The 12,001-nt window shown below is 37.0% G+C and overlaps 1 protein-coding gene across 3 annotated transcripts in view; it reads left to right on the forward strand.

Annotated features, from left to right (window-relative positions):
• STAU2 (staufen double-stranded RNA binding protein 2) overlaps nt 1–12,001 on the forward strand; it is a 177,616-nt gene that overhangs the window by 105,397 nt on the left and 60,218 nt on the right. For 2 of the 3 annotated variants that reach the window (XM_071554347.1, XM_071554346.1), the window contains exon 13: nt 9,448–9,561. The exons of the other annotated variant lie outside the window; for it this stretch is intronic. In XM_071554347.1, the coding sequence (XP_071410448.1) occupies nt 9,448–9,561 (114 nt within the window). The remainder of the gene's footprint in view (nt 1–9,447; nt 9,562–12,001) is intronic. 3 annotated transcript variants of the gene reach the window in all.

A 12,001-nucleotide genomic window follows, 5' to 3' on the forward strand; every position in this document is an offset into this window, starting at 1 on the left:
GCCAAAGTGTAGCACTAAACAAGCTACTGTAAAGGAATGTGGCTCCATCCCAGTCAAAACTGTTACAGCATTTTACTCTTGAGTGATACCTTTACAGTTGTGTGACACTGGGCAGAAGTCAGGAAACAGGAGAGCTACTTTTATCCATGTGAACATAAGTCATTGTTCTCAGAAGAAAACTTACACCTTTTTATCAGGTTATTTCCTATCAACTTAGCCATTTATTTGAGACAGCTACTATTTGTTGTATTTACAGGGAAAGAAGTTTATTCCAAGGAATGGCAGCAGGTCAGTCAGGATTTTATTGACAATTTCAGGGACATCTCTGCTTTGCAGAATTCCAGGCTACCTGTTAATTGAGAGTCCGTACCTTGCTCTCAGAAACTTGCAGATGTCCTGCTACACTGAAAATCAGCTTGTCAAATGGCTGTGTTATGTAGGAAAGAACTTCAAGGTCTCCAAACCATGATTTATACATGACTAGTCAAAAGAAAGAAACATGTTGGGAATGTGAAACAGAGAGATAAAACAGAGCAAGAGGATAGCAAGAATTTTTCTTGAGAGAGAACTTCAGGTAACAATCAAAGCATCTGGACCTCCTTGCATTCTGGTTTATAGGGTCTTCTAAATCACCTGACTTCTGAGGGAAGGTAGGCAGTACCACAGTTCATGGCAGTGACTCAGGGTAGACCTACAAGAGGTGGTTTTATAGTTTCCATTTGTTTCAGAAATGTTATCTGTAGACTATAGATCATCTAGTTTATATTAGCCTATTTTTGACCTCAAAGGAAGTCAAAATAGTGGTAGCATTCTGTGAAAAATAATAACTGTAAGAATAATTCTCATGTGAGTTTCCATAAGGAAAGGTATGCAAGGATGGAAATGTGGCATATTTGTTCACAGAGCATACCCTAGGAGGTAATGTTTGGTGCAGGAAGAGTGTTTCTGAATTAACTCAAGAGCCTGCAGAATTAGAAAAACAAATGCAAATCTAGCACAAGGTCTCCAAGTAGCTGGCTTCTGTCCAGAAATCTGTCTAAACTAGCTTTCTTCTATTCTGGCCATCACTGTCTCTCTCCCTCTTACAGACAAGAAGGCCCTTTATTCAAGCACTGCTGAAGTTTTGCTCTTCTTGTCTCTAGAAACAGCCAGATGTCTCTTTTTTTTCTTTTCAGTTTCTAAAAGGAAAGAAGGTAAACAGAGAATAACTGGCTAATGCTGTTGTGTTGATCCCCAGGTGCAGTGTGGATGTCACCTTGGTAACATTTTAACTTTTCTGCTTGGCATCTTGCAAATAATGATTTGAAATCCTCCCGCATATCCCTGCACGTAACTTGATCTCTGGAAAAAATGTGAGCTATATTTCCATATCCAATTTTAGAATTTAGAGGGTTTATGTATGAGAAAGTTTAAAAGTTATCAGGATCTCTCAAAATACTGCAGCCAGCACTAAACACACCAGGCTCCATTCTCTGCCAAAATCTTTCTCAGTAAATCCTAATGTGACTCGATAACTTAGCTATGGACTTAGCCTTGGAATAGAGCCCAAACTTTGAAAGACTGGAAGTTTCAGTTGGCAAAAATGTGAAGGTGCAGTGGTGAATTCATAACAGGCTGGGGTTTAGCTTTAATTATAGTAAGGGAACTCAGTTCTCAAGCAAAAACCCTTAAAAAAAGAAGCAACAAGAAAAGGTGAAGAAGAAGAAAAGGGACAAGTTACAGTTTATTCCTCTCTCTGTGATTGAAGCTGAGGCTTTGAGAGGAGGTTTTTTTGGCTGTCTTTTCCTTCAGCATCATTCAGATTTGGAAGCTTATTGGGTTTCTGTGACGAGGTTTTAGTAGCAGGGCAATTTTCAGAAGCAAAGTGGTTGTTTCTTATTTTAATTAAAGAAGGGTGGTTCCTTAAGCAGAGTGCCCTATTTGTAGATTAGTGCACAACATCAGTGTCTGTACCAGCAACAGACCTCTTAGTAAACTCAGGCAGCTGATTTTCTATTCACAGTTTCACAGTGATCCTGTTCCCTCTTCATTAACGCAGAGAGCATTCAGGGCTTTCACATGCAGTTTGTAAACAAAGAATCCTTAATGCTTGTTTCACTCTTCACTTCAGTGCCAACCTTCATCCTGAAAAAGTGCGTTCCTGAGAACATTTCCATTCATACTGTTGTTAGAAGGTTACTTTAAACCAAAGCAGCTTTCTCTCTCCAAACCAACCAGTTTTCTCTCAGTCAGTTGTTCAGAATAGTACTCAAGACATAGGCTCCTCCACAAACGCTTCACAGCATGCTTGTCCTCTGTGTACGTTATTAGTAGAACACAGATGCCCTCACCCACCTTCTTCTTTTTAGGCCATGTGATGAAAACAGGAGATTTTCAGGGTTGCCAGTTTTTTCATGTTTCCTTTGATTGCAAATTACACAATTAATTAAGACTCCTCTCCCTAGAAATACAGTATTTACCTGAATAACTATAGGTGTATGGCACACAAGTTGTTTTTGCAAAAACCGTTTAAGCTATAGCTTACATTATTTTGTAGTTCTTTCAGTGCATTAATTTCTGAATAATTAATTTATTAATTTTTATAATGGTTTTATTCGTTTTGGAAGAGGGTTGTATTCAGTGTTTAAACTCACTGTAGTTAAGCTACTCATTCCTATGTAAAAAAAAAAAATGTATCTTTGTTATAGAATAGCGAAAATGAACAGGGTAACCAGGTAGTTTTCAATGTAAGTGTGATTTTTTTTTTTCAAAAGAAAGTCATGTCCAGTCTTGTGATTTCAGCTTCTCTGTTAGGTCTCTTTGCATCCCTCAATGCCAGTCATTGTAAACATGGTGGCTTATTTTGCATGTGCTTCACGGTCTTTACAAATACATGAGTGGGTTAAGATTTAACAGGTGGAAGGAGAGCAGTAAGCACCTTCCTGTACTGATTATCCTCTGTGCCGCTACAATGACAGTGGTGTTTAGATGATTTTCTCTTTAGTGAAACCAAACATCACGTCTAGAGGTAGGACAGAGCTGAGTCTCCCTTGCTTGACTGAGTGTAATATGTAGCCAGACTCTCCAGATCTCCAGAATCACTGAATCAGGAGCTCTGAATTCAGGGGATATCTAAACAGTGTGGAAAAAAAGGATGTACAAGTTTTTTTGGCTGAGATGATAAACTTGCTTTGCATTTAGCAGATATTTTATATATTCCCTTTGGGAACTGTATCAAGTAAGTTTTTCACTGTCATTTGTACTTTGCTGGATTTTATAGATGTCAAGTGTCTGCTTTACTGTAGTCAAGAACATAAAATACTGCCACAGTAACCTGTGACAATGCCTTTAGTCTGCTTCTTGTTGGCTATTTATAGTGTAGTAATGGTTTATTTCTGAGTCTAAACCCTAGGACTGTATTTTAATGAAGATTTAAGGCTACAATACAGCCGCTATTCAAACTGTGTAAGAGAGGCATGTTGGAATAGCTCAAGATTTACTGCTGAACTGTCAGTCTTCAAGCTACCAAGTGTCTTTACCCTTTGGTGCAGTAGCTACACTGGAAACTCTGCTCACTGCTGTGAAGCAGACACAGCGATTAATGAACCCGAGGTGCGCTAATCAAACATATGTTTTCTTGACACAATGATTGTGTTATATATCACATCCCAATGTACAGGCCTTTATCTTTCCTTAATGATCTAGCAAGGGGGATTTTTTAAACGTGGGTGATTTTCATGCGCTCCTTAGATTTGTTCCCCAGGGGTGGCAGTTCCAAACATCTGACGGGCATGCAGTTCGCCAGCGCCCTGCTGAGATTAGTAAAATACTATATTTAGTAATCCCACTACATCAAGGAACTCCAGCATTGCAGGAAACAGTTTGATTCAATGCTTTTTTCTGATTTTTTAATTTTTTTTTAAAATTGTATTTCTTATTATTTTATCTGGGACCATTTTTTTTCAACTTGGTCTTGGGTTTTAACTTTTCATAGGAGACTTTGTTCATATGATAGGATTTTTCCCTTAATTTTGTTTTTACTGTACTTCTCAAAAGTTCTACCCTAAAAAAAAAAGTGTGGGGGGTGGAATTGCAAAGCAGGTAGTAAGAATGAAAAGTTGTACTTGTAATCTCTCTCTCACGTTGCTCTGTGTCTGAAGAGACTGATCTATTATTGGTTAGGAAAGGTCTGTGGATAATACAAGGATTCATGCTTTTAAGTGTTAGAATACTGTATGGTGAAAGCTTCTAAAATTAGCTTTGGCAAAACAGTTGAAATGAGCAAGTATATTAAATTTTGTGCCAGAAATATTTCTTCACCATTAAATGTGCATGAAACAGAGTTGGAGCACAAACAGGATTGTTTCATTTTTTCTTTAGTAGTTGACATGACTAACAGTAGATGAAAAACATAAAGAGGAAGATAAAAGACCAAAATGGAAAAGACAGCTTTTTACCAGGATGCTAAAGGAAGGAAACTGTTTCATGACACTCTTGTCCAAGTCAAAATTACTATTTTAACATCTGATTTCAGAGCCCATTCTGGTTTTTTTGTCACTTTGAGTCCAGAGCGGCCTATGTAAAATCTTGGGAACTATTCCATAAATTCAGGACTAAATTATGTACTCTCCCTTTAAGGGGCAGATTTGAAGGAATACCATCCTTTGTTCTAACAAAATAGTTCGGGCTTGTCAATCCAGAAGATTTGTGCACTGCTGAACATAATGGCATTTTATTACCTAGTTTATTTCTGTCTAGCATTCTAAGACTCCTGCTGATGCTTTGACTCAGAATAGTTTTTGGGTTGGAAACTTGAACTCCACTGTCACAGATAACTTCTTTCTTTTGGTAATTTGTATTATTTTTTTTTTTAGTTAATAAATGTTCAAGAAAGAAAGTGTTTGTCCTGACAGAAGTTGTGTTTCAAACTGTGAACATCTAAGCAGCAGTGTGTGAAAATAGTAGCCTTTATTTTTGCTCCCCTCAGACTCTTGTTAGTGCAGTTGGCTTGTTTCTACCAGTAGTTTGTTATGTAATAGTTAAGCTTAATAGTTAAGCTTAATATTTAAGCTATGTGTGTACAACAGGTCTGTCACCTTTCTCAGCTGTGACTCAGTAAACCATATCCCTTGTTCATGCAAAAGGACAGATGTTCAAATTCAGAAGTGTCTGCGGAATGCCAGCAGACTACCCCGTTCCTGAAGTTATGGGCATTGTATTTACAGAATAATTTATTCAGATTAACTGTGGCCATTATCTGAAGTTGCATATTGATCCAGTGGTTAAAGTAACTCACTGCAAAATTTTTTGCAGTTTCTATCGGAACTCTCTAAAGTAGGGAAGTGTATTATAGTAAAGGTATAGATAGAAGAGATATCTTTATATAAATATGAAAGATATGTGAAATTTCCTGCTTTTGGAGTAATATTATGATTGAAGCAACTTTAAATGTATGCAGATTTATGCAGTGTAATTTAGTTTTTCCTTTATAAAATATCATGTAAAGTTAAGAATTCTGGCTATGCCATTGCACACTCAGTTGTAACATTGCAAACATTCATCTTATATCTTACTTTATGTGCAGCTATAAATGCCCATGAAAATATTTGCATCTCTTCAGTAATTTAAAGTATTAAAAACAAGAGCCAAATTTCAACATAGCTGTCAAATGGTTTCAGACCTTCATGCACATTTCAGTGTACAGATGCCACTCAGTTTATATCTCCATAGGTGCTCATACCATGCAGCTTGTTCCTGACTGCAGCAATCTGTAAAAAAATACACACTACCATCTCATGAATAAAGAACATGAGAACATATATGTATGAGTAAATCCATGGCATGTCCTGGCAGAAAAATTTGCTTCTAGAATCTATTTCTTTATTGTGATGCCCGGGATGCACTTTGGGTTTTATGGAAGGAGGTTTCGTGCTGTGCCCACACAGCACAGTGGAGTGCCATACTTGCGATTCCTGAGCTGGCTGTACATGATTTATCTCAGGTGTATGTAGTTACCTGGGAGAAAAGCTGGCAGTGCTGTCTGCTTTTCCCAAAAATGAGCAGGCTTTTTTAGACTTACTGCCAGCATCTTGTTGTGGTGGCTCTGCTTTGTGCTGTGTGAACAAACCTTGGAGGGAAATTATGTGTAAAGCACTCATAATAGTCTGAGGTGGGAGTCTTGTGCTTTACTCAGAAACTTGCACAACCCTTACTACAGACATCTGTATGCTGGCCATTGTTTTCTAGCCAGATCTTAATGCTGTTCTATCAAGCCTCTGCTTATGTTATCTAAATAAAACATTCTGAATTTTAATGAGTGAAATTTCATTGCTGTTTAATCCTCAACTAATCTGTGAGTATCCCTTAATTATAAAAAACTGAAGCCTGAAAATTAAGGCCTGGCCATAGATAATAATTATATTCATAACTCTTTTAGTTTTACTTATATATGGAAAAAGAAAATGACAAATTTTAGTTAGTCTAGAGGCCTTAATGATGGAGTTTAGGCCTAGCACTGCCATTCACTCCAGTCAGTGCCGAGTAAATTTGAATGAGTCATTTGTCCAGAAAACGTCCTTACCTGTCTAACAGAGTTGTGGTGAGATGAGCTGTAGTTAAGCACTCCTGACTCTTACGGCACCAAGGAGTTTAGAAAAGTATTGTTATTGTCATCATGAGTCTCAATGATGGCTGTGTAATCACCATCAGAGCACTTGGCCAACCTACAGTCACCACTCGCAGATACTGATTCAAGTATTTGCTGTGCCCTCATGTTCTCCTGCCTTAGAGGATATAATATTCTTAAACCAGTTTTATAGACGTTCAGATTCCACCCACACTTAGTCATAATAGCATGGACATATAAACTGAAATATTTGCAACATACTGCTGGCTGAAAGCCTAGGAGTATCTGCTGCTATTTGGGCTGTTTGATAATTATTTCATTACTAATATTTTTTCCTGAGTGCCTATTTTGGACATTCTGCTCAACTAGGTAAATACCTAGCACTCGTGGTTGACAAAACAAAAATAAACAAACAACCAAAACCCAACAAACTTTGGATTATAGATCAAACTTGAAGAAGCAAGGAATGACACAGTTTGAGACTGTAGCATCTGGACTTATACATAACAAAATAGGATTACTGGGAAATTGCACATACGCGCGCCAAATGTAGAAGTCTGAATGTTTCTGCTGACTGCACAAGTCTGTAGACTGGAGAGATTTGATGAAAGGGCAAAGTTTTATTCTGTTCCTTTTCAAACTCCAGTCTTTTGTTTTTTTGCATCACTATTCATATTATTAACATAGAAAGCGTTTATTTTGGGTCTACTGAGTTGCTTCAACAAAGCAAGAGATAATTAGGGGACTGTTGTCTAAGAAACTGCAAAGTAATGGCCTTCATACATTTAGATGAGGCCAAAAGCACATCATGAAAAGCCCTTGGAAAAGTTAAGCCTAGAAAGATACAAGAACTCTGAGTTTATTGCAATTTCGATGTGGGACTTCAGAGGGGATGTGAGTCAAATCTGTATTGCAGATAATATCGTATCATGTAATACTAATGTCTTTTCCTCTGGATATCTCCTGTTCTTTCAGCTTGTTAGCCTTGCTTTATTCTAGTGGACGTTAGTGAATTGTAACCTTATTTCATGCTATTCTCATTAAAAATAAGCAACAAACATGCTATACAGTTCCAAAAGTGCATAATTTTCCCTTTTCTTCATATGTGCTTCTCTTGGTCACCAGATTTTGCCCCTTTTGTGATGCAGTACATGATCACCCTCTTGATCTTTGCTGTCCCATTTCTCCACACTGCATTCCCACAACTCACACTCAGCAGAATAATATCTAGCCTGCAACTAGTTGTGGAAGCTTGATAAGCCTTTGTCATAACAGTAGTCCCCTGACATTTAGAGAACTGCAGTTTATATTTGCCAGCCAAATTTCATACCTTCATACTTCTTTCAATTAATCAAAGTTAAACCATTGTATATGTGAAGGGGCCTCTTGTGGTTTCTAAGTAAGTGGTATGGCTTTTCTGGCAGAGAGCCACAAGCAATTTAGTAGGTACATACTGTGGGGGTTGAGAGAGACAGAAGTAATCCAGAAAGCTTTAAGAAGGACTGAATGAAATCAATATTTCTATACACAGTACAAGACTTTTGCATTCTGTATCTTACTTTTGGGCATGGCAAAACTGGTTTGATGTGTTATCAGTAAAGTAATTCTGAAACGTAGCACCAACTTGGTTTTCCTCTCACTCAGCGAGTTTTGCACTGGTTTTACTTCAGTTAAAGAATTTCCAATTTGCACCTGTGGCAGAGAAGAGTTAGGCACAGGGGATTTAATACACACGCTGTACCACTGTCATATATGTCACTAAACTCTTTCCACCCAATATGGTTGCTAGTTGTTTTCAGAAATAATGAAGTTTATTTTGTAGCCTAAGTGTCAAGATGAGGCTTTACCATGTAGTTTTTGCCTGACAGCTATACAGCTGTAAATAGATACTAATATGAAAGGTCTGTTTCCAGCAGAGTTGATGTCTCTTTCCAGTTCTGACAGGGGTCACATAGTCAATGTAAATTACCACCATAAACTAAAATCCACCTCTCCTGTAGAGGAAAGTGCTTGATCTGCCTGTCTAGAAGTCAGGAGCTATACACAGAACTGTAATATTTCAACAATTCAGCATGAGTGGCAACCTGTTCTTAATAATGAAACATTGGCAACATTTAATTTCAGTTTTTCTCATCATATTAAAATCCATGCTTTCTTTAAGGGATTTAAAGACCATCTGAAGGGAACCTGAAAACAAGTAGAGTATTCAAGTAGAATCACTATCTTCCTCTGTCTTTCATGAAAGATTCAGGTTCAACATGCACGTCTTGACCCAAGCAGGGAATGAGTTACTCTTAGAAAAGGAGAGCTTAGATATCTCCAGAAGAATGTGAATTCTTCTGCATTTTATCTGTCATTTTGATTTAATTGAAATATACCATATTAGACGTGTCAAAAGAATTAGTGGATTTTAGTAGAAGTGGAAATACAATTGAAAAATTTAAGCTATTATTGCCAAGTTTTAGGAGATATAATGATTTACATGGATGTTCTATAACTAAGCTGCAATATGCTGTTAAAAATGCCGTGTAGGTGGGAAACTACAACTTCAAACTAGATTCTTACGTAGATAAAACATCTTGAATTCAGTCTGAAAGGTCTCAGAAACTGAAGAACACAGCACTTCAAAAACTGTGCAACAGGCATATCACAGAAAATTGGGCCCCAGTTCAGCATGTGACTACCTAGACTATTTTACACACTTCTTGTTTTATATTGAAGATGAATTCAATGTAAATGTCTGGAATTCTTCTTACAAACTTGTTGAAAAGGGACAGTATTTTAGCATGACTCCCTTGTGCAAACCTGGTGTTTAGCAGATTACGTATGTTATTCTGTTATAGGTACACTACAGTGATAGACAAAATGGCAAAGAGTGTATGACCTGTTTGACACTGTCTCCTGTGCAGATGACTTTCCAAGGTATCGGAAGCTCCATTGAAGCCAGCCATGACCAGGTATAATACCTTCACCCCACACTCTTGTAATTTTATTAATATCTGGTAAGGCCAGAATGTCAGTATTACTAAATTTTAAATTTTGACACACCTTGTGCTTTTCATATGGCATGTTCTTGTCATTGGGATTTGCCTATCTTGCCCTAGTAAAACCCTGATTAGATCTGGAGTGACATGGAAAGGAGACAAAACTATATGCCTTTTGCATATTTTTAAGACTTATTAGGAAAGCCTGAAGAGCTTGCTTTAGTCTTAAAATTGGATATAAGGTCTCTGCAAAGGTTTTGTTTGGTTTTATGCATGTATCAGGTCTTGTCTATCCTATTTTTGCTGGAAGATTATGAATAGTTGGAAAAGTGGAGAGATGAACCCATCATCTCTAGCAATCATCTGTCACAAGAAACTGGCATTTGAGAGGGGAAAGGCATTTTTAATCAGACTATGTAAAACTCCCATTTTGTTTGGCTGTTGCTAAAAACATTTAATTCAAGACTCTGGCAAAAAGCCAAAAGAAAAGAAAAAGGCTGTGTTAATCATTCGTCACCCTGCTGCTTCAGATGGAAACTGAGGGGGACTTCCATTCTAGTTGTCTTGTTCTCCAATACTCTTCTGTTTAAAGGCAAGACAAGACTTTAATACTCTGAAAGTTTTAAAAGCAAAAAGGAAACATGCAGAAGAAAACATTAAAACAAACTTTCCACCTTTCAGATCATCAGTGGATTAGAAAAAAGTACCATATTGCCTTGCCTTTGCAGACCATCTTTAAGTTGTACTGGGTTCACATTTACCATGCATTTTATCAGACTGTGCAAGATTCTCTAAGAAAGAAAGGAAGGTCACCTTAAGAATCAGCAGAATGGGTTACTTTGGGGAGAAGTTTCAAACACTCTCAGACATGTTTTTGTTTGGTGGGTTTTTTAATGGAAGCTCCTAAGTTAGTTGTTAACATAAACTAAGCCCATTAGTTATTTACATGGTGATATGAGGATCCTTCCTGCCCTCAAGTGTTTGGTGTTTTACAGTAATGGAGAGCTGTGGTAAGTCAGACTGTACTTTGACGTTCAATTCTCTTTTCATCCAGCAACTTGTTTATGCTGTTCTAAAGCTGCTCCATTTTTCTTTCAGTAAAGACAGGCTCTTAAAATATAGTTATAACACAAGTACGATATTTAGACATTTCAATGAATTTAAGGTGGTCCCTGTCAATTTGGTAAAAACTACACTCTGGGCTACCAGCCAGCTTGGCCTTTGTCTTAGCGTTTATTTAGGCTAGAGTATAATATGTAAACAGAGAAAAGGACTCTGTAAGCAAAAGGCACATTTAAGCCATCTGAATAATTATATATTTAGGACTTCCAAATGAAAAAGTTGTATTGAGCCTGCAAAGTCAAGCACCTAGAAATTAGGAAATTCCAGATTATGTGCAGCTTTTGTTTGATCCCAAATGTACCCATTCAGTGCTCCAAACAGTACATTCTTCTAGGAAGAAAAAAAACAATGCATAAAATCACATAGATAAAGATTATATGTTGACAAATATGTACAAATTAAATTTTCTTGGGCCACTATGTAACTAGAATTCCTTCATCTTTCTTCATTTTGAAGTTTAAAATACGTTCATCATTGGGTTTAGTTACACAATTTTCCACAGGATTCTTAAAAAGGAAAAACAAATATTTTATCATTGCATGAGGGGGTAGTTGTTGTGTTAGTGAACCCACATCATTTGTGCAAAGATTTCATCTGAGATGAGAGAAAAATAAAATAATTATCTGAAAGCCAAATGCTGACCAGTGGCTCACAAAATAGATCCACATACTGGACACACAAATTTCTGCTCATCCCATTCCTAAATGTTAAAGGAATTTCATTTTCTGTGGAAGAGGGATGCTGTTGTCTGGTGGTGTTTGACAGGGGTGCAGCAGGACTGGATTAAAGCATCATTTTCCATCACCTGAATAAATAGAGAAAAATTAATGATGAGCAAACAAAGTGATTGTCAGGCACTAGAAATAATAAATTAATGACAAAATTAGAGCTATTAATGGGCTAACTAAAAGAAAAATCCCCTTTTCTTTCTTGTTGCTGTGTGATTGGTATGATTTTCCTTGTTTGCTGTAATTTCCCTCACAGTAGGTTTATTTGATACAGTTATTATTCTTATAAAAATAGGAGACAAAACTGCTGTACCTTTGTTAAGCTGAATTTATTCACATTTTAAAGTTTCAAATTTAAACAGTGGACAATAGCCATATGCTATAAAAAATTTCTAGAAATTCTTCTTTAATTTATGTTGCTGTTACTTTTAAATCATCCCTGTAGTATTATGTGGTTATTAGGGTGTCACCTAGAAGCTTGTGATTTCAATGGAGACAAGGTGATTTGGGTCAACTGTGAGGCCTGGTATAGTTTGACATCATGAACTGTTCACTTCTGTGCT

The sequence above is a fragment of the Pithys albifrons genome, chromosome 4 (assembly GCF_047495875.1).
Source record: "Pithys albifrons albifrons isolate INPA30051 chromosome 4, PitAlb_v1, whole genome shotgun sequence".
Lineage (NCBI taxonomy): Eukaryota > Metazoa > Chordata > Aves > Passeriformes > Thamnophilidae > Pithys > Pithys albifrons.